This window comes from Camelus bactrianus, chromosome 3 (assembly GCF_048773025.1).
Source record: "Camelus bactrianus isolate YW-2024 breed Bactrian camel chromosome 3, ASM4877302v1, whole genome shotgun sequence".
In the NCBI taxonomy this organism is placed as follows: Eukaryota; Metazoa; Chordata; class Mammalia; order Artiodactyla; family Camelidae; genus Camelus; species Camelus bactrianus.
In genome coordinates, this window is record NC_133541.1 from 101,013,444 (window position 1) to 101,039,559 (window position 26,116).

General features: G+C 49.3%; 2 protein-coding genes across 3 annotated transcripts in view; one reads left to right on the forward strand and one right to left on the reverse strand.

Annotated features, from left to right (window-relative positions):
• Nucleotides 1-393: 393 nt before the first annotated feature.
• On the reverse strand, nt 394-17,198 carry PCDH12 (protocadherin 12). Of its 2 annotated transcripts, XM_010950544.3 has the most exons (4): nt 13,929-17,179; nt 10,498-10,595; nt 8,406-8,557; nt 394-5,152 (listed from the first exon to the last, which is right to left on the reverse strand). In XM_010950544.3, exons 1-4 carry the CDS (start codon nt 16,806-16,808, stop codon nt 4,674-4,676), a joined length of 3,609 nt encoding a protein of 1,202 aa, XP_010948846.2. In that variant the 5' UTR covers nt 16,809-17,179; the 3' UTR covers nt 394-4,673. The 2 variants fall into 2 exon arrangements, with proteins under 2 accessions (XP_010948846.2, XP_010948847.1); XM_010950545.3 differs by lacking the exons at nt 394-5,152; nt 8,406-8,557; nt 10,498-10,595 and adding an exon at nt 10,609-10,819 and having other exon boundaries at nt 13,929-17,198.
• Nucleotides 5,051-26,116, forward strand: part of RNF14 (ring finger protein 14) — a 41,284-nt gene continuing 20,218 nt past the window's right edge. Inside the window, exon 1 of the mRNA XM_074360853.1 lies at nt 5,051-5,075. The gene's annotated coding sequence lies outside the window, so the exon portion shown is untranslated. The remainder of the gene's footprint in view (nt 5,076-26,116) is intronic.

Below are 26,116 nucleotides of genomic sequence, written 5' to 3' on the forward strand. Positions count from 1 at the left end.
AAATGGGAAAGACCAGTTAGCATGCCCAGCCCAAAGAGGGGAGGATTTGCAGAGGGGAGTTGTCCGCATTTCCTTCTCTGCTGCCCCCAGCCTCTGGTGGTCTCACCCCACTTTTCCCAGCACCTTCCTGTCACTGCTACAGCCCTAAGCTTCCTCTAGCTCCAGGACACCCCCTGCTCCATTTCCAGGGCTGCCCCGCACACTGGCCTCACCCCCACAGACGGCTCCTGAGAAGTATGGACGTTGGACTTCGGTATCCTCAGCGCTTAGCACGATGCCCAGTCGTGCAGGTAGCGGCTCAATACACATTGGTTAAAGCTCAGGTTGTTTTTTTTTTAAGCTAAGCAGTGCACTAATCTCTCTGGGGTTAAAAAAAAGGTTTCTGTGGTCGAATAAGTTTGGGAAACGTTGCACTAGACAACCCCCTTTTATAGATTCACAATGCACATCAACATATTCAAGGTTCCAAGAAGTCCGGCCGTAAAGAACTCGGTTAACCCAGTGCTTCCCTTGAAGAGTCGGGCACAGAGCCCGGCTCCCCGCAGATTGTCGATGAAACTTCCTGGGGCACCCTCTGTGTAAAATGTCACTTCTTGCCCTCCCCACTCGTCAGCTCTTCCCCTCCTGTTGTCACTTGAGGTCCTCCGATGAGCACTTCCTCCTGGCTGTGCCTGGGGCCGAGGGGCAGTTCAGACAGTCCAGGGACACTGGGCCTCCAGTGTTGATGGTCAGATAAGGCTCTCCCTCCCCCTTAGTCGTTAGAAGTGAAGTGCTGAGCCAATTTAGGGTGCCACATGTGGAGGTCGGATATTTTTAAGCTTTCCTTGTGGAGCAGGAAGGATGCAAGAGTTGTGAGAGAGATGCTGTTGAGGGACCAAAACTCCCCGGCTGTTCAGTCCCTGCAGTCTCCATTCAGCCCCAGGGGACAGGCCTCCTCGGCAGACCCTGGAACTGCTGTGCTTGTGCCATTAAAATCCCATCATTAATGACACATTGTCCGTGCCCTTAAAGGAAATGTGAGGGGAGGCCAGGGAGGTGGCCCCATTCAGCAGGGCCAGCCTGGGTCAGGATGACCCCAGGTTCGAGCCCTGGTGTCCTCAACAGTGAGATCTTTGTGTGAGGCTCTGCCACCTCGGTTTCCTCGTTTGGAGATGCTGTTTTCAGGGAGCGCTGACACGATGGTGGGAATGAGGTTCATTATATCTTCAGTGCTGATACAGGGCGGGGTACCTAGTAAATGTTCAGTCAGTATTTATTCAGTGAATGAGTGATTCTCCGCTTTGTCCTCTCTCCACCCAGCCCCCAGCCTACCCAGCACCTTAGAGGTGCTTTAAATATTTGTTGAATGAATGGTTGTGTATGCCCCAATCACCACTGCTATTCCTAGTGCCTCTCCTGCCCTGTAGGAACTGCTCAATAAATACAAAATGTTTGTTGAATGAGCATTGCTGATCAGGCCTCCCCTCCCCCCACCCATTACACTGCGCCCAGTACTCAGTTGGGACTGGAAAACGCTGACCTATTTTCTAGGTACACACCGTGTGCCAGGCTGAGCCTGTGCTAGAACTCCTCCCTCCCCACTCCTGTCTTCTCATTTTGGGGATTTGGTTCCCTCCAGGATCCCAAGGATAGTGGTTGCCATCTCACTCTTGTTTCAGTCAGAGGAGAGGTAGGGTCAGTGAGCCACCAAGCTGAAGCTGGATGACAAACTAAGAGGCTGCCTGTCAATCTCGGAACTGCCCCCGGGCTCCGAGTAAGCACTGCATTGCACTCCTGGTGCTGGAGAACGGCTGACTATTGATTAAAACAAACAAAAAAAAATGTCCCTCTGCGTTTTCCAAATTAAGACGACATTTAACTGAGTGCTCGCTGGCTCGCCTGCTCCTTCAGTCTCCCAGGGGACAGGGCCCATCTTGGTGGAAACTGTTTTGAACATGTCCAAAGTCTCAGCTCTGACATCTTGGCTGATGTCAAGAAGTTTCTGTAAGCTTCCTGTTCAGCACACTCAGTTCTGTCACCATATGCACTGTCTCACTCTCAGCTGGTTATTGGGGGAAGGGCTGATATCAGCCAGCTAGGAGGGTTTGCAAGGCGCGGGCCGGAGCACCAACTCTCCTGTCCATACACCCCCGCCCTGATCAAAGGTCGGTTTTCTCAGAACAGGGACAGCTCTATGCATGAGTTCTCTGGGTTCTGCAGGGAATAGAGGATCACAGTGGTCCTTAATCTTATTTAGGTCACAGACCCCTTTGAGAATCAGATGAAAGCACTGACTCCCTCCCAGAGAAAAATGCGCATCCTCCCAATTTTGCATGCAATTCAGCAGGATCCTAAAGCCCAAACAAGGACCCTGGGCTAAGAATCCTTGATACATTAGAAAGAACATCATACTGAATCTCAGATGCAGATCCCAGCCCTGTCACCAGCCTGCCATGTGGCTCTGGGCCAGTCAGCCCTTGTTGTTTTGCCATTTCCTTGGTTATAAAATGTTCAGGCTCCTTGTGACTAAAATTGCCCGTGTCTGTGGAGGTTTAGATAGTGACTTAGAGCAGTGCTGCTTAACTTTTTATAGGTCACATGTTCCTTGGAAAAATCTGATGACTCTGGATCTTCTACCTGGAAGAATGCCTGGACACAAAGTTTTGCCTGGTATTCAGGGGGTCCAAAGACTACAGATTTAGGACTTTTGAACTAGGGTCAGGCAGTGACCTGGTTGCCAGCCCTGATTCAGTTTCCTGCGATTGCGTCCTCTCCCCATCTCTTCTTCCCTCACCTCCCAGCATCAGCTCTGCACTGGAAACCCACCAGTAATTGGTGAGGGGAGGGTGGTCGGCACTCTCTACTCTAGTGCTATGGTTTTCAGACTTTGCTTTTACAAAATGGAATCTTTTTTTCTTTTTTTTTCTACTGAAGTCTTACCTGGAGCTCCAATATAGAGAAAATTTATTTACCCATTTACTCTGTAAAATTTATTTTACCCATTTATTCATTTGTTCCTCCATTGAACAAGTATTCATCAAGTGTTGCCTTGTGCCAGGTACCTGGCTGGTCAGGCTGGAGACCCCACCTGCTTAGTCTCCCCTGGCCTGTTTCATTGACTTGGGGAACCCAACAGCTTGAAAATCACAGATCTTGTAAAGAGATTCCTCTGACCTGGAGTGACATGATCAGACACCTGGAGACCTCGCTCCTGAAGCACTTAACTTTTGGAGGCCTCATTTTCCTCATCTGTAAAATGGGAAAACAATACTGATGACTCACTGCCTTCCAGGTGTGGAAGGTTTTCATTATCCCTAGTTGGGAGTATGATTGGCCCATTTCTGTGGACAATGAACATGAGTACTGAGCTCCAAAAAAAAGACAAAAGGAGAGGCACAGAAAGGAATTTTTGCCTTCATTGTCCAGGAGAGCCCCCATGCTATAGAGAAGCTGAATTACTGCTTGGAAATTTCCAGGAAAACGATAAGGCCGAGCCTTGGGAAAATACATACTGTTTTTTTTTTTTTTTTTTAATCCTTCCCCTGGACAGTTTCCTGCTGTCAGTGTCAATTTCATAGATCCAATTCACACACTGTCCTCTAGGGCCTGAATTCAGTGCTGTGACAGAGGAAAATTTACCCACAAATGGTGGGTCTGGAAAGATGACTTCTGTACCTGAAGGGCTGCTTGCTGGGAAAGGACAGGAGTCTGCAGAGGCTCAGCCTGCATCCGGTCAGATCCAAGCCCTCTCACTCTGAGCTTGGAAGAGCAGAGATGCCGAAGCCTGAACGGCTTTGGAAATGTTCTTTCCACCAGTGTTTCTTGAGGGGATCTCAGGCAAGTACGCTCCTGGCAAAAGCTCACCAATGGGGGCTTTTCCTTTCCTTTCATTGGCTGGCAGTCTAGTGTCAAGTCAAGGTCATGGGTTTGGTATTAGATAAGCCTGGTTCCAATTCGTGACTCTCCCTCTACTCTCTGCTTGATCTTGAGCAAGACACTTACCCTCTCCAAGCCTCATGGCCTTGTCTGTGAAATGGGGATAATACACCTCCCCACCAGGGTTGTGGGGAAATTAAATTGAATCCTATTGTAAAGACAGGTGCCTGGCTGCATTAAAGCTCTATAAATACTCATGCTTTTCTTAGCCCCAATTTTCCAGCTGAGAAGCAGATCATTTGATAATGTAGCACTAGAGGAGGGGGATCAAGAGTACACATGTCCATCATTGCCTCCCTAACTGTGCACCCTCCTGTCCAGGCCCAGCATGACCCTGGCCAGGGGCTGGATGACAGAGCCCTCACTCTTGTTCTTCCCTCCTCCCTCTTGACAGGTCCAAATAGGATAATGTTTTTCTTTTATTAGTAGGTCCGAGAGCTCTGCCTGGTGCCGCAGGATCCAGCCCCCAACTCCAGTGCGCATCAAGGCCATCCTTTCCTGCTTGTGACATTCCTTGGCATCTGTTCTGCAGGAGGACAAACCCTCTGTGCTACATGTGTTTTGCCAGCAAACACTTAATCTCGGCAAACTGTTTCCCTCCTCCAAAAAATTCACAGGCAAAGGCAGCCCCTAATAAGGGGCTGCTTTGGTCATCCAGCTGTTTGTCCTTGGGCCCCTGCCTCCTCTATGGGGCAGCCTCAGCCACCTCTGGTCAGTGAGTTCAAAGATTAGAGAAACCAGCTCATGTCCCAGGATCCTCAGGGCCTGGGCTTCCTAACATCTCCCGGGGCCCCTGGTTCCTGGATCCACAGGCCCCTGCTGCTGCTGCTGCTGCCACCGCTGCTGGTCCTGCCCTCGGCCCCCTTCTTTCCACCTGGGCCCCCGGGCACTTCAGAGCCAGAGGCCCCGCTGGTGGCCAGGTCTAGACTGAGGGTCCTTCCGCAGACGGAGAGCCGCCGCAGCGCCTCGGAGGCGGCCTCCACCGGCACCGCTGAGCGCTGCTCCAGCAGCATCTCCAACAGCGAGCTCATCTCCGACAGGAAGGTGCTGGCCAGCCGCGTGCCCGTCGGGCTCAGCTCGGGCCCCGGAGACTTGCCGAACGTCTGGAAGGTCCTGGGCTCCTCCGAGGCCGCAGCGTCCGGGGAGGACACGTTGTCACGGTAGTTGGTGGCGAGGGGCAAAGAGAGCCTGGCCATCCAGGCCGGGTCGGGGACGCTCAGCCGGTCCAGGGCCAGGCCTGCAGGGGGAGGAGGGGACACGGTGAGGGCGGGGCCCAGGGCGGGCGAGGGTGGGGCCGTGGGCGGCGCGGGGGCAGCGGACAAAGGAGGGAAGGGAAGTAGGGGGGACAGACGGCGAAGGGAGAGGGGCGGGAAGGAAGGGGCCCTGACAGGGAAGCGCGCTGGGCAGGAAGGCAGCAACTGAAGTCTGCTCATGATCTGAGTGAGGACTCGGCAGGGGGAGGAGGCAGGCCGGGAATTAGTAATTGGCCTGTTTCTTAAGAATCTCGCGATCCACTGTGCGTTTCAGGTCTAGGCGTACTTCATCCATTCCTGTGCAGCCTTTTCAGTCCCTCGGGGTACCACTAGCTGAGGATGGGGCTTAAGGAAGGAAATCTCTCTCTCTCTCTCTTTTTTTTTTTTTTTTTTTGCCAGTTCTGGAGTTCTTGGCTTGGTGCTGCCTTCCTATTCATAGTAATGATGACCACTTATTAAGTACTGCTGTGCCAAGCAATTTACATAGTTACCTCATTTAAGTTCCACATAAACCTTTGAAGTCAACAGTATTTTATGGATGAGGAAACTGAAGTTCCAAGAAGTTAAGTCAGACACCTACTAGGCAGCCAAACCCATATTTGATTCCCAGGTCTGATGACTTCAAAGCCCTCTTTGATTGCATCACCCCACCCACTCTCTGAACAGGTGGCCCTTCTCCCTGGATGCTCCAGATGCCCACCTGTGGTTCTGGAATTTCCCATAAGGCCCCATAAGGTCTGTACTGCCACCACCTGGCCCCATGCTTTCAACTCCTCAGCCTGCACCTCTCAAGCTGCAGGAAACCCTGTGAAGGGGTTGGCTGCCTAAGGGCTGTCCTAGGAAAGGGACAGGAGCAGTGAAAAAATGTCTCCCAGATCCCAGATGCCATCATTACACTTCTCCTTTTCCCATCTCTTCAACAGAAAACTAGTCCCAGGCCCGATGATAGAGGCATAGCCAGAGGAAAGAAAGTATAGGCCTTGTGGTTCGGAAACTGTCTTTAAAAAAAAAAAGGTACAACATCTACTTTACCATGTATGTAATGTTTGCTTAAGGTGAGCTGCTCTAAAATCTGTGCATAGAATGAAGGACTGGAAGGGAATACATCAAAGTATTAACTGAAATTACCCCTGGGCGGAATGATTTATTCTCTTTTTGTTTATCTACATTTGTCTACATTAACCAAATATTACTTTTGTAATTTTGAAAAGTTATTCCAAAATACAGCTAAATGCTGTTTCTGCTGATAAATGAGTCTTGGTCTTGCCTTGTCAGGCAGGACTGTGCAGCCTGTGAGGCAGGGTCAGGCCCCTCCTGGGCTGGTCCAGCCCACGCCTGGGACTTAGTGAATGTTTACTGAATGGTTGAATGAACATAAATATTAACCCTGGACATTTGGGAAATGTAAACCTTAGTTCCCTGAGACTCTGGGGTAATAAGGTTGGAACTCTTTTGGTGTTACAGAATCAGGCCTTTCCTTGTACAAGGGTCAGAGAGCTTTGGAAGGAATGAAGCTTGGAATGAGAAAATCAGCGGGTTGTAGAATGGCTGAAAAGCAATGATGGATTCACTTTGCGGTGGGTGGGCACCCGGCAGACCTGGGTTTGATTTCCCAGCTTTGCAGCTTATGAGCAGTGCGACCTTGGAAAACTTGCTCAACCTCTCTGAGCCTCCTTTTTCCTCTCATAAAGTAGTGAAATAGGAGTACTCTTGTCGGGTTGCTGTGAGCATTCATTGAGCTCACGCAACTGGTAAAATATGGTCATCCGCATACACTCAGGTGGGGCTTTTATCTGATGCAGCCAAGACCCCAGTGTCAGGCACCCTCACTAGCAGCCCCATCACTGTCCAGCTGTCTGTGCTGTGCGAAAGCAGGGCTGTGTGGGAACTGAGCCCACAGGATCCAGCACAGAGCTGGCTAATACAGATATAACATGAGCCATTGAAGTCATCTGAAATTTTCTGGTAGCCACATTAAAAAAGGAAAAGGAAAAGAAAAGGTAAAGTGAATTTGTATTTTTTTATACTTAATAGCATCATTTTATCAAGTAATCAATATATTTTTAAAAGTATTAATGATATAGTTTCCATTCTTTTTTCATACTAAGTCTTCAAAATCTGGAGTATATTTTATACTTATAGCACATCTCAATTTGGACTCGTCATTTTCACATGTGGCTAGTGGCTACTGTATTGGACCTTAGAGCTCTACACTCTAGACAATGCTGTCCTATAAAACTTTCTATGTAAGTGTTGTCCAAAGCAATATCCATTAGCCACATGTAGCTATTGAGCACTTGAACTGTGGCTGGTATGACCGAGGAACTGAATTTTTCATTTTACTTAATTTTAATTAGATTTCATTTTACTTAATTTTAATTTAGAGCCACACTGCCAGGGTTAATAACCACTGGCTGCACAACCTTGGGAAAAATATTAAACACCCTGGCCCCTCAGTTTTTTTCTTTATGAAATGGGGATAATGAATAGTCCCTATCTCATAAGATTTTCTCATGAGGTACTTAGAACAGGATGAGCACATAGAAAGCCTTCAATAAACATTAACTGTATTTTTTTAACCAAGGAAAGGGAAGTCCCTGCCATGCCTTCAGCTCACAGGATATGTCCAGATGAGAAACAGATTATTAACTACAGAAACAGAAAACCACATGGGTTGGATGGACCAAGTGTTACCTGAAGGAGGCTGACTGGTATGTGTGTGGGGCGGGGAGCTAGCAGATTCTTGAATTCTCAGGGTAAAAGGATATTTAAACACCCCAACGACATGCAGATGAGTGGTTTAGGAGGTAAAGGGAGGTCCCTTAATGGCAGGTTGGCCCTGGCTGGCTTCCCTTCAGTTACTGATGAGCTAGGTGACTCTGAGTGGACTGTGTTACCTCGCTGAGCCTCAGTTTGCTTATCTCTAAATTGGAGCTCATAATCTCTACCTCAGATAACTGTCTGGAAGCTTAACTGAGATAATGTGTATAAGGTGCTTCCTTGGTACCTGGCACTCACCAAGAGCTCAGTAGTTGTTCACTCTTCTTATGATGATTTTTCAGATGAATAATCAAAGGAAGACCTTCTGAAGCTTCAGGGCAAATAAAATATTACTGATATTCCTCTCTAGAAATAGAATGGCTATGTTTCCCTGTAGTGGATTGGAGCAGAACTCTGAAGCCTGGGCACATGAGGGGACAGTAGGAGCAGAAGCAGGGTCACCTGGTGAGCCCCTACCTGTGTTGGGGTCCAGCAGGCTCGACAGCTCTTCTTCTAGCAGCTGCTTCACAGAGAGGTCCTCTTCGGGGTCCGAGGGCCCTTCCTCCTGATCCAGTTCTGTCTGACCACCAACTCTGGCACCTGGGCTATCTGTGTCTGGGGTGGCGCTCCTGCAGAGGAAGTCCGTGAGTGAGGAAATTGACACATAGATTCGTTCATTCCTTCTCATGAATATTCACACCAGCTTTCTTTCATTCATCCCCATAGGGAACTGGGTCCATAGCCCAACCTTCAGAGTCAGACCAGCCTGGGAGACTTGATCCCAGCCCTCCTGCCTACTCTACTCTGAGTCTGTTTCCTCATCTGTAAAATGGGAGCAATAAATAACACCCACCTCATGGGGCGTTGTGGGGGTAAACTGAGGTGTTGCATGTAAAGAACTTAGCACAGTGTTGTAAGCACCCAGCAGAGGACTGTGAATACATTGACATTTCTCCCCATTGTCTCTGCATTCCTTCTCATTACCTGGCACAGGGAAGGAGTTTAGTAAACTTCGGTTGATCCAATGCAGTCATCCTTCCATCTTCCATCCCTTCATCCCTCTATCCGAGTTTGAGCTCCAGTGAGGGCAGAGATTTGTCTGCTTCAGTCCCTGCTCTCTCACCAGTGCTCAGAACAAGGGTTGGTACACAGGCAGGTGCCTAAGAAATACTTTGTGGACTGAGTGACTGCATGCTCCCTCCTCCCTACTGGAGGCTAAACCCCAGAAGAGCAGGTCAACAGAGGATGCAGCTGAGCTGAGGCATCCAAAAGCTACTCAGAATCTACTATGTGTCTCTTGCTGTCTCCACCCTGGCCTCTCCCTCCCATGGACCCTGCCTATCAGCTAGGGGTGGTCAGTTCCTGGGACTGCCTCAGAATGGTGGGGACAGGCCTGTCCCCTCATCCCAGCAGGTGGGAAGGCTCCCTGAGGGTCTTTGAGGCCTGGGAGTCCTTGCTGTTTTTCTTTTGTGGCCATTTTTGCTCCTATGAAGGGATCAACAGGGAGGTGGCAAGTTTGCAAGCAATGATAGCAACTAATGTTTAATGAGTGATCACGCTGAGTCAGGCCTATGCTTTGCAAGTTATATACACCTTCTCATCAAACCTTTCACATCCGTAAGGGGTTCTCTGATTATCATCCTCATTTTACAAACAAGACCAAGACTTGTAAAGATTATGCAGTTTGCCCAAGGTTTGCACAGACTAAGTGATAAAGCAAAAATTCAAATCCAGGCTGATGTGACCCTAGCGTGTGTGTACTCACACCTACCCTACACTACCTCTCACTATCTTTGCAATAAAAAAAAAAAGCTTTTTTTTTAAGTTGTCACGGCAAGAGTACCAAACCAGAAGTCAGTGTCCTGAGAGCTGGTCCCTGCTTTGCCACTCACTGGCTATTTGACCTCGAGCAAAGTCACTTTAAGGGGAAAGGACTTAGCATTGCTTGTGTATCTCCTTTGTGCCAGGCACTGGGTCACGGGCTTAGAATACATGTGATCATCAAATCCTTACCCCCTCACTACAAGGAAGTGTGGGGAGCTCTGTTTCATAGATGAGACACTACAGCCCTGAGGCTTGATGTGACTTGCTCAAGTTTAGATAACTGGGCTGGATCAAACCACTTAGAGCCTCACTTTCTCCATCTGTAAAAAGAGGGAGTTAAATTAGATGTCCTCTTGAGGTCTCCTAGGACAGCTCAAAGGAACACACCCACACACCCGCATCCTTAGCTAGGAGACTTCATATTATGTTTAAGGGTCAAGAGAAAGAAGGCTGAATGTTACAGATTTAAAGTCCATAGCCCGGCACGTCTGCAGTGAGGGGACAGATAGTCAGAACCTCAGGGATGAAGTCATTTCCTTAGTGACTCTGGGTCCTGTAAATACTATAAATACAGTTGCTCCAGGACCAAGCTGCCTGGGTTGGGGGATGGAAGCTCGTGGCTGCAGTCTCCCAGGGAAGTAGCCTCTGGGATGGGCTCACGCTTCCCCATGTCACAGAGGCTGCAGGGGTGAGGGCAGGCCGGTGCAGGGGCTTGAGAAGTCAGCGGGGGCTACGTGCCGCTTACCTGCCGCTGCCAGGCTTGGCCAAGTACTTATTTCCCCGGTGGTTTGGTTTGGGCTGGAATTGGCCCTGATGCAGCAAGGACAGCAGCTGGGAGATTTGCTACAAGACAGGAAAAATCTGTTGACTCCACACAATTCCGACCCAGCACACTTCCTCACCGGATGTTTCCCTCAATGCCGGCGCTTTCTTTTTATAGTCTTTCCTCCAGCTTCAGATGTTTGTGGATCAGATGGGGGATGGTGAGCGGTGCCAGTGACGGAGGCAGGGACGTGTGCAGGCAGCTTCCCTGCTCGGCCGGCCGTAACACCCTGGGACCTGGGTGTCTGAGAGAGAGAATGAGGATCCTCGGGGCCCAGCCTCTCACTCTCATTCCCCCAAGAAACCTGCTTCCTTGTGGAAGCAGTGGAGTGGAGGTGAAAAAGGAATTTCCTGACTGCAAATGTATCATTACTTCGATAAGGATTATCTGAAAGTGTTATTTCCCCGGCTTCAGCAGTATTCAAACACTCAGCCAGTGTTAGTGGGCCAGATGTAAGACTGTGCTGTAGAGAAGGCAAAGGGGTGTCTTTGAATCATTCATTTATGCATCCTTTCATTCACTCGACAAGTATTTAATAAGGGCTGTTTGTGCCCGGCCCTTGCTTGCTACGGGAATAAGAATGAGAACGAGAACCAGTCACTGCCTGCATGGAGCTTGCAGTCCGCCAGGGTGGACAGTCTGGGAGGTCGGGCCAGGGCAGTTACTACAGGGGGTCATGCTGAGGTTGGGAAAGGACGGGGGTCTGTGGACACAGACGAGGGCCCCTCACCCAACTGGAAATGAGGAAGAAGTTGAGAGTGGAGTACAGAGGGAAGCAACTCACTTATGTTCTCAAATGTTTTCTGAGTCCATACTACATGTCAGGCACCTCTGCCAAAACCCAAAAGTTCCATAGGAGTTTGGCAAGTGGAGAGAAAGTGAGGATCTGGGTAAGGGGTGAAGGGAGTTGCTGACAGAAGGCACTGCAAGCTGAAAGGCCAGAGGAGACTGGAGTTTCAGAAGTGAATGGGGCAGGGGGCTGATGAGATGTCAGGGCCAGACCTTGCAGGCCCTTGTGAGAAAAAAGGCAAAAGACCAGGTCTTGGGAGGCTGAGTTCGAGTTCAAGGTCATTCCAACTTGTGTGATGTCCGCCAGGTTTTTATACATACTCAGACCTCAGTTTCCTCGTCTCTAAGGTCGATCTAAAAATAGCCGCCCAGCCTTCTTCACAGGGTTGTCAGGATTAGTTAGGTGGTATGAAAGTTAAAAATGCCCTGCAAATTTGAGGGTTTGGGGTTGTTACTCCTAGAAATGCTGCCTCTGCCTCCGGGGCCCAGCCCCCATCCTCCCTGAGGAGGCCCACTCTGCCCTCGGGGAAGCTCAAGACAGAAAGTGCCAACCTCAGAGGAGAGTTGGAAGGGGTGCTGGCCAGGACTGGGGTTTCTCTGTGATTTGGGAGGGTCAGGGTCCCATTGCCTGCCTCAGGGCAGATCCTACCTCCTGGCCCAGGCCCAGAAGCCCTCCTAAGGCACCTGCTCTGAGTGACAGCTGATACTTCAGGGACACTCCCTGAGTGCCAGTCCCTAAGCTGTGAGCTGTCATTCAGGGTCATTTCACAGTTAGAGCCAGATTGGGGTTCACATCCTAAATCTGCCCCTGTCCCACTTCCCATCCGTGTGGCCTTGAGGAATTACTTATGCATTCTGAGCCTCAGTTTCCTCAGCAGTAAAAAATAATAATGAGACCCAGGTCATGAGTTGGTTGTGGTTGTGGTTATGAGGATTAAATGAGTGAAAGTATATAGACTGCTTAGTAATAGACCTTATGATAAACATTTAATAACTGTCCAATGGTATATATCTCGTGTCATTCTTCAGGAACCCAAGGAAAGAGATACCATTACACCCACTTTGCAGATGTGGCCCCTGAGGCTCACAGGCGCTACACGGCAATTAGTGGCAGGCCTGGAATTTGAAGCAGGATCTGACTCCATTGTGGCCCTAAGATGCTGGAAAGACATAAGCATTAGGCAAGTTGCTTCTTACCCTCCAGTTGATCCCACTTGGGCACCCTTCTTTCTTTCACCCCAGTGGGGTCACCCATAAGGCCTGCTCTGCTTTCTGTTCACCAACAGCCAGCACAGTGTTTAGTACGAAGAACTCTTTCAGTAAGCATTTGATAAATGAATGAGTGAATGAGTGAATGAATGGCTGTGGGCAATTTCTGGGGCTGCATAGAGGCCCAGGGCAGGACTCCTAAAAGAGCAGCTGGGCCCTCTCCAGGTGGCTTCCTGGGGAGGGGGTGGGGGAAGGAAGCTGTGTCCTTGCTCCACAGGAAGCGCAAGCTGATGGTCTGGCCAAACAGAAGTGTGCCTTGGGCGGGCAGCCTGGCACAGGGTAAATGATCTGGGCTTCAGAGTAGATATGGTGAGATCAGGCACCATCCCAGATCAGGTTTCCCCTTTGGGTCCAGTAAGTCCTAGGTCACTAGATGACACGGCCATTCATCATCCCATTTAATCCTCAGCCCCCTGGGAGGTAGACACAGGGTAAGTTTGGCATCACAAACCCCATTTTATAGATGAAGAAAATGAGGCTCAGATGTTAATGTTGCTCCTAAGTGGCTGTGCTGAAATTTGAACCTGGATCTGCCTAACTTCCAAATTCCAAGGTTGTTTCCACTGCCCCGTTTTGAAGGCACAGCCGGTGGGCAAACTCTGGGGTCTCAGGCAAGGTAAATGCATCCCCTGAGCCCAGGGGCCAGGATGCCTATGCCGGCCTGCTTCCCAGAGAGGTTGCCCGGATGAGAGGAGGGCAGGTGAAATGGAGAAGAGCTTTGCAAAAATCATCCTAATCATTTTCTGAGTACTGACTACATGCCATACACTGTTCTGGAGGCTTTAAGTACATTCATTTTATTTTCAAGCAAACTTGGGAGATGGGTGCTATTAACTTGGACACCTTCAACAGAGCAGCTGAGTAACTTCCCTGTGGTTCACAGCTTGGAAGAAGTGAAGCCAGGATTTGAACCCAGGCAGTCTTGTTCCAAAGCTTGGACTCTTAATCACTACCTTTGCTGTGTGTCTCCTTGTGCCAGGCGCTTTGAGTAAGTACTCATATAGGAATTAGCTGATCAAAAACTTAGGACAAGTCTGTGAGGCAGACGCTCTTACTGTCATTCCTATTTTATAGATAAGAGAAGTAAGGCTCAGAGACAGTAAGTCATTTCCCCAGGATCACACAGCTCAATTCTGTTGACCTCAGAGCTGTGTTCTGAACCACTGCATCCAGTGCATCCTAAAGTGCTCAGTGTGCCCACAGGATGAATGTGAGGAATGTGATGGTGATGGGGTCTGATGCTATTGGTGGTGGTCCAGGGGTGACCAGAGAGAAAGCCGCCCACAGCAAGTTACCTGAACAGGAGGTGAATCCACAGTGAGCTCCTCTACCGGGTTCCGCTCCGCAAAGGCAGCGACAGACAGCCGGACCAGGCTTCGCAGGATCTGATGGGGCCCTGACTCTTTCTCTGGGGCCACTTTGCTGTTGAGATTCCTCTGCCGTCTCAGGGTTGCAGACGAGGCCGACAGGCTCAGGGGGACCTCCTCACTGCCCTGGTCTCCGGGCATCCTCCCTGTGGGGCTGCCTGTAACCTTCAGGGGCCTTGAGCGGGGCTGGCCCGTGGCAGGCTGGGGCTCAGGAAGGTTCAGGTTCTCGCGGGAGGCGTTCCTCTGCCTGGGATGGTTAAAAAGGAGGTTGACAGTGTCCTGTAGCACCTCTCGGCTCTCGGCCAGCGTTCCCTGGTTGCCTTGGTTACGCAGGGTCCTGTACAGAGTCGGCGTGAGGTGATAGGGGGCCTGTAGGCAGGCGTCCCAGCCTGCTTCCATCATTGTTTCCTTGTCCACATGCTTGGGGGACTGCCCGGCTTCACCAGGCTCATCCATCTGGCCCCTGAGCATAGGCACGAGGTGGATGTCCGCCTTCTGAATGTGTTTCTGGGGCCTCTTGGGCTGATGGCGGTAGGTGGACTCAGCCTCCCGACAGTTGTAGGCCCTGTTGTCCTTCTTCTCTGTCCGGCAGATGGACATGATCAGAGCCAGGATTAACCCGAAGATGGCCAGCAGTACGACCAGGCAAATCACTGTGAGCATGGATGCACTCAGGGCCCTGGGCTCACGGGCTGAGTTCCTCAAGTGGTCCACACTGGTGACAAACAAGACCCTTAGCAGGGCTCGGGTCTGCAAGGAGGGGCTGCCACAGTCTTCCACCACGATCTCCAGTTCCCACTCACTCCCAATGAGGCTGCTGGCATTGGTGATGTTGATGAAAAGCTGCCCCAGGTGGGAGCTGAGGACAAAGAGGTGGGCTTCGTTCCCACTCTCAATACTGTAGAGGAGCTCTCCATTTGCCCCCGAGTCTGCATCTCTCGCTACAATGGTTGTCAAAAGGAATGGCCAGGAGCTAGGGGTGGCCTGTGGTGATGTGTCGGGGCCTGCTGGACCCAAGCCATTGGGAGTCTCAATGGGCACCAGCAGGTGACCTGTGGAGGCATTTACAAGCACCGAGAGGCTAGCTTTTCCATCACTCAGTATGGGGTGAATCACCTCTGGGGCATTATCATTGGCATCCAGAAGGCTGACCCACACAGAGACACTGGATGCAAGCTGAGGCTGCCCCCTGTCCTCTGCAATCACCAGGAACTCAAAGCTGGCCATCTGTTCATAGTCCAGTGACCTCTGAGCAGTGACCTCTCCAGTGTCTGAGTCAATAGCTACCAAGTGAGAAACCGGGGAATCCTGGATGCGGTACGAGATTTTCCCATTAAAGCCCAAGTCTGCATCATGGGCCTTGACTGTAATGAGGTGAAGAGAGGGTAGGTTGTTTTCCCGAGTGGAGACCTGGTACCTGCTCTTCTCAAACACAGGTGCATTGTCATTGGCATCACTGATCTGAATGCTGAGCTGCTGCTTGGCTGATAAGGGCTGGGGTCCTTGGTCTTGGGCCAATAGAGTGAGGGTATATTTGGGCCACTGCTCTCTGTCCAGCGTGGCATTGGTTAGCAGCATGTATGTGTTGCCATTGGTCCTTTTCAGCCTGAAGTGGCCCAGCTCTTGGCTCAGCCAACAGTAGACCAGGCCATTGTTTCCCGAGTCCAGGTCGTTTGCCATGATGAGAGCAATGAAACTGTCCTTGGGAAGAGCTTCTGACACCAGTGATGGCTGGGAGGCCCACGTGATGTGGATGCTTGGGACGTTGTCATTGACATCCAGAACCTTGATGAGAATTTTGCAATGGGCTGGGATGGGATTGGGACCCAGGTCCCTTGCCTGGACATCCACCTCATAGGCAGGATTCTTCTCATAGTCCAGGGGCTGGCGCAGAATCACCTGGCCTGTCTTGGCATCAACACTGAAGGTGTCCAGCACCTCTGGAGGCACGTGCTTACTGAGGAAGAATTCCACCTCCCCATTGGGGCCTTGGTCAGGGTCTGTGGCGGTCAAGTTTATGAGGAGAGTACCAGGGGCGGCATCTTCTTGGATTTCTAGTGCCAGGGAGCTCTCAGCAAACACGGGGCTATTGTCATTGGAGTCCAGGACGTTGACCTTGACTAAGCTGGTGCCCGACTTAGGGGGTTTCCCATTGTCATAGGCAGTTAACACCAGGTCAAAAAATGAATGGATTTCCCGGTCCAACTCCTTCACCACCACGAGTTCCGCGTGTTTGGTTTCATCGGGTCCCACAATGACATCCAGGGCAAAGTGCTCACTGGGAGACAGGGTGTAGGAGTGCAGGGTATTGGGGCCAGTGTCTGGGTCCAGAGCTCTGTCCAAGGGGATCCGGGTGCGCAGGGAGGCACTCTCAGAGATTTCTAGCTCCTGCTCGCCTTTGGGAAACTGTGGCTGGTGGTCATTGATGTCCAGCACCTGGATCTCCACGTGGATTAGAGCCAAATCCCCTGTGGCAAGCACATCAAAGGAAACCAGGCAGGGATCCTGCTGCCGGCAAAGCTGTTCTCGGTCCAGCCGCCTCCCTGTACTCAGCAAGCCGTCCTCAGGGTTCACCTGGATGGGGAGCTCCTGAGGCAGCTGCAGGATCTGGAAGGTAGCCCCCACTCGCCTGGGCCTCTCCTCCCGGCCCAGTTCCCGAGACAGCTTTCCTATCACCGTGCCAGGTGGTACTTCCTCTGACACTTGGTATTTCACAGTAAGAGTGGCCACCTCCTGACCATCCCCTGAAAGGAACAAGTAGCCACCTGGCCCCAAAAGTCCCAGCAGAAGTGGCAGAAGTCGCATCATGCTTACCGCCAGAGTGGGCTAGATCCAGAAACCGCTAGAGTTCTTCAAAGGCTGGGCAAGTCCTCCAGTGTTTCCTGGGGGGCTTGATTAGCCCCGTTCTCCTGCCCCCAGACCTGCTGGCACAGCCTCGTCCCATAATTAGATGATGGAACTAGCAGAGTTCCCAGGCAAGGCCATCTTCATCAGAAGAGATCAGAGAGGTCCAAGGACCGACGAAGTGAAATTGCCAGGGAAGGCCTCGCACAGGGGCACCCGTTGGTCCCCGTCAGCAAATGATAGGTAAGAGCCGGTCCAAGAGGGACTTGATCCAGGAGAGCAGGATGTGGGGATCTGACTTCCAAACAGTTGCTAGGCTGGGGAAACAGAGAAGCAGCTTTTTCCTATGGAAACCCCACCTACAGGAAAAGGGAGGGCTGTGAGTGTCGATGCCAATTAGAGAAAGAGAGTTTCCGTGAAGCTGAGTGGCTTGCCGCTGAGGAGGATGCGGCTGGGGACAGGCCGGATGGGAAGGTGCCGTCCATGCAGCAAGGCGCCCCATGAGGGGAAGGGAGCCCCTGCTGTGGCCAAGTGGGCTGAGAGCCTGAGCTCCTCCTGGGCAAGTCACGCCCCCTGTCTCCCTTCCCTTCCTTGTGTCTCCTTGTTTCCGTCATCTCCCCGTCATTCCTCTCCCTTTCCGCTTTTTCCCACACTCTTCTACCTCTCAGTCTTGACTCTGCCCTATCATTCATTGTTGTCTCATGGGAAGCAGCGCTGATTAAGAGAGCAGCCATCAGAGCCATACTGCCTGGGTTCAAATCCTGACTCCGCAATTTCCCAGCTGGGTCTCTTGGAACAAGTCACTCAGTCTCTCTGGGCCTCCACCCCCTCATCTTTACAGTGTGGGTGAGAATAAGAACAGTAGCCCTCTCAGCAGGAAATGGTGAGGACGGGGTGAAACACGCGTGAAGGGCCTGGCCCAGAGTCATAGGCGATGATGCTGTTACCAGCGGTGAGTGTTCCGATCTGCCCACCTTGTGGCTGCCTCTGGCTCTTACACTGGCCCTTGGGCAGTCCCAGCCCATACGGACCCATTAGGGTGCTCTTGGCCTTGGCTCCTGAAGCACAAAGACCTCTCTGACCTGACTGAGTGGCCTCCCTCCCCTCTCCCTTCCGGCTCCCAAGTCTCGCAGCCATTGTTCTCTGCATCTGGTCCAGCCCGAGCCCCTGTCCAGGGGAATCCCCCAGCCTTCTGCTCCTCAGTCTCGGGGGTTTTTATGCTTTTCCCTCTCCCACACCTTCCTCTCCCTTGCCCTCCCTTCCTCCAATTCTTCCCTCCCCACTGCTGTTCATGACTGAGAGTCCTATCGCAGTGATGAGGCCCAGGAAGGGGTGAGTGGGCGGTTGGCTTGGGTGGCCTTGATGTGGCTGGCCACTTTTCATTCTCCTGCTCCACCTGCTGTCCCCACCATTCTCCCAGACTTGCATTTTACCTCGAGGTTGAGTCCAGAGGGTTGTAAAACATTTGAAGTGATGGGAATGAAGGGCCAGCTTCCCCTAGATGGGTGTTTGCAGCTCAGTCCTTGGGGCTGGATGTGCCTGTTGGGACACAAGTGACTCCAATAAGGCCCATTGGCCTGGAGGCCTGTGGCCATTAGGATGGGGCAACTGAGGACCTCCCTGGCCTAAGCACCACCTGCACTCCCTCCCTTCCCCCCTGTGTTTTCTTTTCCACGACCTATCCTTTCATATTCTACTCATGAAGGTTTCCCAACCATCTAGCTGAAGCCTGTCGAAACACAGCAAGGGTCCTGAATCCACAGGGCAGTTCCTACAATATAGCGCTGGAGACACACAGACAGAACACTCACTAGCTCGGAGACATCGCACAAGTCACCTGACTTCTCTGTGCCTCAGTTTCCTTCTCTGTAGAATGTGGCTGACCCCCGTCTCAGAGTTTACGGTAAGGATTTGATGAGATGGTACTCGAGGGCTCAGCACAGTACCTGGTACAGAGAAAGCGCTCATTATGTGCAACTAGCTTTTACCTTGGATTATTTTCCAGGTTTTATACCTTGAATGAAAACGGTAAAACGGTCTTGCATTGATCCCTTCACTTTTTTCTCTGCCTTCTTGGCCAGCAAGGCTCATTTCCCAGGGCTCCCTAAGCTGGGGTGTGGGTCTGGTGCTGCCTGTGCTTCGAGGGGAGCCAGAGCAGGCCCCAGGCTCCCAGCTGCCAAATAGCCCCTCGGAGCTCAGAGACGTGCGGGAAGCTCATTGCCCTCTGGTCAGCCACATAGGGGTCTCACGGTCTGGCCCTCACTCATCCTACTACGTGCATGGCGGTGAGCAGGACAAAGTGACCCCAAGGGGCTTGCAGTCTCCGGTGGAAGGGGGATGAAAGAGGTGGGTCCAGTGGAGTGGCTGTGGTCCAGGCCGGGGCAGGGGCCTGGGGGGCTCCTGCTTGAGGATAAACCTGAAGGACATGGAGGAGTGAGCCACAGGAGGGTGGGTGTGTGGGGGGAGGGGGTGGCAAAGCATGCGGAGGGAGCAGAATGGACAGAGGCTGGAGGTGGGTGAGCTGGCTCCTTATATTCCTATAGGAGGGTCTGTGGAGCGGGGGTTGGAAGGTGCGCTGGGGATGTCAGCAGGGGCTGCCAGATAATGAAGGCCTGGGGCCCCATGCTAAGGATTTGGACCTTGTCCTGAAGGCCATGGGGAGCTCTGGAAGGGCTCTGAGCAGGATGAGGAGAACAGCAGCTGAGTGCTTTACTTCATCGTCCCAGGCCACCCTCACAACCATGCCAGGGGGGTGAAGAAGCCTAGCACAGAGGGCTGGGTAACTTGGCTAAGATCACACAGATTTACCCTCCAGAAAGCCCCTGCAGCTGCATTCTGGGAAATGGATTGTAAGGGAACAGAGAAGAGGGAGGGAAGAGGGCCAGTTGCGAGTAATGCAGAGGAGCTTTGGTGCAGGAAACCAGGGTGCTGAGAATGCTTTCAGAATGCCATCTGGTGGCCAAAGGCGGAGAGACAGGCACTGAGGCAGGGAGGTGGGTGGCTGCCGTTCACAAATGTCTACAGCACCAGGCCTGTGTTCCTGAGCCATGGGGAACACAACGGGAAGAGCTGGACCCAGATGACAATCATTTCTCTTAATGGGAAACCTAGTGTGACCCAGTGCCCACAGGAGGAATTACGGAATTCTTGATTCTACATGTGTTAACATTTATATTCTTGAAAGGGCATTGATGCGTGTGTGTGTGTGTGTGTGTGTGTGGCCTTGACTGGGAACCAGGGATGCCAAAAATGGATTCACAGATCTGAAAAAGTTTGAATTTGGCTTTTGTAGATGGTTTTATTATTGTTGTTTGTTTTACTCACACCAGGGGCATGAAGCTAAAACAATCCTTTACGAGTCCAAAGCCAGCAAACAAGGCATCAGACTCTTTGAAGGCTGTTACCTCTGGGAGTGAGGTCCCCATTTAGTCATATTTTTCCCCCTTTCTGGCTGCAGGGTCTGTTGATCTTTTGCAGCCATATGTCAGAGGGTGAAACTGGAGTTTGTCTGGAAAGACTTCATCACCCTGAATTTTGAAAATAGCTTTGAAGGAGCAGAGGTCCTCTGAAATAGATTAGAAATAGCTGAGACTGAAACATTTTTTAAAAGAGGGCAGACTTGGGGTTGGTGCTTGCAGACCTTGCTCACCACCTGCCTTGGGGTTGCTCACACTTGGGTCTGTTGCTATAGGGAGGGGATGGGAGATGAAGTGGGAAGGCGGAGGGTAGTCAGAGGATCTGTTTAAAACCCTGGGGTCCTGAGGAACCTTGAGGAGTCATACCAGCTGGGGTGGGAGGGACTCTGACCCTTGGCGGATTCACAGACACGTTGGATGAAGGCTAAGGTTACGCCCCATACTGTGAATATCCTGCAGGACGGCTGCCCACCCCAGGGTTCCTCTGTGAATCTGCCCAGCAGCTGCCACAGTCACAACCAGCAAGGCAGCTTTGGTAGAGCAGGGAAGCTTCATCCTCCAGATCATTTTGGTTGGGGAGGTGACTAAGTTCTGCCTCTTTTTAATTTTTTTTTTTTTTTTTTAGCAAAACCTTGTTGAAGTTAGAGCCAGTCTAGCCAGGAACCTTGACTGGGAGACTCAAGTAGATGTTCCGGGTCACCTTCTCCTGGCACAGCCCTTTGTGGTCTTTGTTGGGACAGACAACAGATGTTCACTCCCACACAATGGCACCTCTTTCTGAGCCCCATGCAGAAAGAAGACGTACTTTGAAGGGAGAGATTTGCCAAGAAACAGAACTTTTCAAAAAATGAAAAAAGGTTTATATCTTGATTAAGAGTGGTATCTCTCAAAAGGGCCCAGATAGCACAATCACTTGAAAGGCTTTTCAAAATATCAGGGACAGGGCCAGAAAATTCATACTTTTCTCTCTCCCAGCCTGCCAAGGAGAATTTTCTAATTGCCAGCTCTGTTTCCCTCTCTTTGAAAAGGCTTCATCTTTCAGGTCATTTGAGACCAGGTTGGGAAAGTTGATTGGGCCTCTTCGCTTGAAAAAGGGGCCTAATTGATCTACATAACAAAAGGAAAAATAGATGGGGGGACAAGGTTGAGGGAATTATCAGGGGAGGGTACCCTAGAGCACAGCAGAGAATATGAAAGAAGTAGATTGAAGATAGGGACTTTCCAATGGATTGTTGTAACCTATGGAGATCCTTTACGATCTTCAGGAAAAATGCAAGAAAAGACTTATAGTTTATCTTATGTTTTAGTAAGCACAACATGGCTCCCAAAACTGGACCAGATAAATTCTGAGTTGATAAGAGTTTCACATGTATTGTGTCTCTCCCCCTGGTCTGCTGTGGGCGACTTCCAACATGTAGATTTCAGTTCTGATGCACTACAGGTCGTTCTGCCATCTACCCCTTCCCACCCCAACCTCACTGAGATCCACTGACACAGAACTTCTCAGAAGCACCAACAACCTTGTAAGGACCAAACTCTACAGCCATCAGGCCTTTCTTACTGAGCATCCTCCTGGTCCCCACCACTCCTCCGTGCCTGTATCACCGCTCCCCAGAAGCTCTGTGCACACCCGGTTCTTCCTCCATTTTTCTGCAGACTCTTCTGTCTCCTTCTTTCCTTCCTCCTTTGGTTTTCCTTCCTTTAAAAAAACTCCCAGTTGTGGGCATATTCCCCAGTACTATCTTCAGCACTCTCTTCTACGTGGGGTTATGAGTACAGAAGTAGGTTGCCAGATTTAACAAATAAAAACAATGCCCAGTTAAATTTGACTTTCAGGTAAACAATGCAAAAATTTTAGAATAAGTATTTTTATCTGGAATTCTACCCAGAAGTAATGTATGATCTCAGCACACATTTCTTTTCTGTTTTCTCTTCTCCTCTTCTTTTTTATTTTTAGAATTTTGGTTTACACAGTGAATTGGAAAATCTATCAGTAAACACAAAAATCAAACACATTGACTTTGAGCATCATCTGTGCATGAATATTCAGAGGCTGACTCTGTTGATTGGCCTTGTTACGTATTCAGCATTTCTGGGTAACTCCAGGATCGAACTGTTCTCACACTGAAAGAACCACCCCAGAGGAAGCTGGGATCACACTCATTCACTAATTTATTCAGTCATCCACTTACTCATTTATTGGGTGGAATTCAGCATATTCTTCTCCATTTACAAGGTCTTTTTTTTTTTTTTTGGCAAGGGAAGTAACTGAAGTTGACCCACATTTTCCCTTCCTCTAAACCATTGGTTTGGTTTTCTTTCTTCACATAGAATCTAATCAGCCTAATTCTCACCTTGCTTCAGAAAGGTTCTTGCAGGAAGAAAAATGAGTCTTCCCATCATTACATAAATTCTCATGGGGCTTCCCTTTATAAGTTTATGACAGCCAGGAGTTGAGCCTGGAGCTCCGAGCTCCGAGAGAAACAACCACACACTGATTTATGATGGCAGCTGCTGCTAAATCTCACCCCTCTTTCCTTCTTACAGAGCCATGTTACCTTGGGGTTACAAAACTCTGTTCACTGTTATTCAGGGGAATAATAATAAAGTGCCAGGTTGCAAGTATAAACATGATCATTCTGTGCCTATTATTGTAAATCAAATTTTACCTTGCATCAGAAGCACAGAAAACATTTTATACTGTCAGCCACCACAAGCCTTTTTAGGAGTGTCTTTTTTATATAACCCTGGGATGACCAGAGGTGGTGTTTAAGCTGCACTGACCAGGGAAGCTGGCCACATGGGTGGTCTGGCTATTTCTCCTTACAGACCTAACTGAGTACTTTCCTTGAGTGAAGTGTTAACTTGATCTAAGCTGAGCATTAGGGTAAATGATGTGGGCTCAGGACTCCAATTTCCTGGATTCAAAGACTGGCTTTGTAATTTACCATCTATGTGACAGTGGCAAGCCACTTAAGTTCTCTGTGATCAGTCTCTTTAACTTTAAAATAAGGATGATGTAATATGTTATAGGGTTGCTATCAGGTTTAGCTTAGTAGCGGGGCATGGGATATGAGTAGTGTTCTAATCGTTAATTGCTTATAATCACACCTTTAGTGTAGTAGCTCTCAGGTTTTTTTTTTGAGGACGAAGCCCCAATTTTAAAGAAACACCAATTTTTCAGATTCCTCAGTGATAGCAGTAAAATTTTTGAGTTCTACAGAGTGTGAGCCAATACAACAGGAGACCAGCAGGAATTCAGTAATACTTCTGTACTGGGGTGGGACTCACCACTGTCCAGTCCTGTCCCAGAGTTGGGGGAGGGCTTTCCGTTCCACACTGCTGCCCCTCTATATGTCAAGGCTTGTTTCAGGGGTGCTCGTGAGTGGCCTTTGAAAAGGAGGCTGCCCCTCCCGCCCTGGGGCTGGTGGGATGAGCTCAGCAAAGTCTCTGGACACCATTGGATGCCAGTGCTGGATGGAAACAAGTGCAGGTCCTGATGGAAAGCCTGCTGGTCCCTACAGGACCAGACGTATTATATGATTCACTGCTGCATCTCTACCCAATGGCTTGGGTCTTGACCTCTGGTGTAGGTTACGCACCCCATCCTCTCCTAGCCCTAGACTCCATCATCTGGAGTCCCTGGGGTGGGGTATGGAGTTAGGTCTCTCTCTCTCTCTGCATTCTCACTCTCACCTATCATTATGTCATAAATCATAATCCTGACTTCCCTAGGGCCTTCTCTTTTCACTTATTTAAATTGAAATACAGTCAGTTTATAATGTTGTGTCAATTTCTGGTGTACAGCGTAATGTTTCAGTCATACATATATGTATATATATATATATATTCCTTTTCATATTCTTTTTCAAGTTTCTACAAGATATTGAATATAGTTCCCTGTGCTATACAGAAGAAATTTGTTGTTTATCTATTTTCTATATAGTAGTTAATATCTGTCCCTTTTCATTCTTTTTTTTTCTTTTTAATAGACTTTATTCTTTTAGAGCAATTTTGGGTTCACAACAGAATTGAGCAGAAAATACAGAGTTTGCACACAGCCCTCCCCACCCACACATACATACTCCCCTACCTTCCACATCCCTCATCAGGGTGGCATATTTGGTACAATCAATGAACCAACCTGGGCACATTATTATCAACCAAAGTCCATAGTTTATATTCGGGTTCACTCTTGATGTTGTACATTCTGTGGGTTTTGACAAATGCATAATGACACGTAGCCACCACTATAATATCATACAGAATAATTTCATTGTCCTAAAAATCCTTGTGCTCCATCTATTCATCCCCCCCCCCGCTCCCCAAACCCCTGGAAACCATGATCTTTTTATTGTTTCTGTAGCTGTGCCTTTTGCAGAATGTCATTTGGATGGAATCATACAGTTTGTAGCCTTTTCAGACTGGCTTCCTTCATTTCATAATATGTCTTTTAAGTTTCTTCTATGTCTTTCATGGCTTGATAGATCATTTTATTTTACTGCACAGATATTTTTTAATTTACATATATGTACTGTTCATTGTTTCCAAGAACGTTTAGAGCTTTAGCTTTTTAAACTTACATAGTTACCAAAGGAATAGAGCCAACCACAAAATAAGAATTAATTCAAAAAGATACATACACCCTGCTATTAACAGCAACATTATTTACAATTGCCAAGATATGGAAGCATCCTAAATGCACATCAGTAGTTGAATAGAGAATGGAGGTCCAGCATATATACATGTAGTGGAATACAACTCACCCATAAGAAAGAAGGATATTTTGCCATTTGTGGCCCTTCATTCACTTTTTTTTTTTTTCACTTCAAAAACCAGAATTTTATAACTGGCACAAACATTTCCATTACATCAAAAACAACCAAATCCCTACAAATAAACCCAACCAAGGAGGTTCCCTATACTCTGTGTCCCTTTTCATTTTTAAAGCCAGAATAATTTTATTCTGTCTGTATATTGGTTTCAACAAACCCTAATTTTTTGCAGACTATAAGAGAGGGTCAGGCTGATGAGGAATTTGTCCTAATACTATATGTCACCACTGAACAACACTGGTAAAAATCACTTCACCTCTTAGCGCCTCAATTCCCTCATTTGTGAAATGGGGAGATAAAATTGCCTCAGTCATGGGGTCCTGGGTGTTTAAAAGAGATAAATCATGTAAAGTGCTTAGCACGGTGGAGGGCTGTGCACGTGGTGAAAGCTCAATGTAAAAGACTAACCAGGCACGTAAAACCAACAAAAATCTGTTATTTTTATGGAGTCTTAAAAACAAAGTTTAGTAGAAAACTCCCTTTATCCAATCCTGACCTCCAAACTGGACTCTGAATGCTTAGTCCTCTTTAAACCTTCATCCAAATTATTGACAATGCTTTGAAATTCTCTCTTCTATTCCCTCCATCCTGTGACCTCTGACGTGAGGTCACAATGTGATGTCACAATTCACCTCCCACTCCGCCTTTGTGAGAAGTTCCCTAGCTGTTTCTTTGGCTCCCTTCCTTTCTGCACCTGGGAGGTCTCTGGTCGCGTTCATGGTCTCGGCTCGGAGCACTCTGCAGTAGAGTTGCCATGCATTTTGCTCTTGGTTTTATTTCCTTGGACTAAACATAAATCATGATATTAGTGAATGGCTTCAGAGATTCTTCTTCCTTCCTTTGCATTTTTAAGGAGTACGGTTCTGGTTTTGGTATCCATTACAGGGGTAGGTAGGTTTCTGTTCCATAGCAGTCAAGATTTACAGTACAGAAAATTAGGACTGATTATCTGCATTTCAAAAATGTACCTTCTGTGGCAGTCAGGTAAGCCCTTCCAGTGCCACAGTTTTCCCACTTGGCT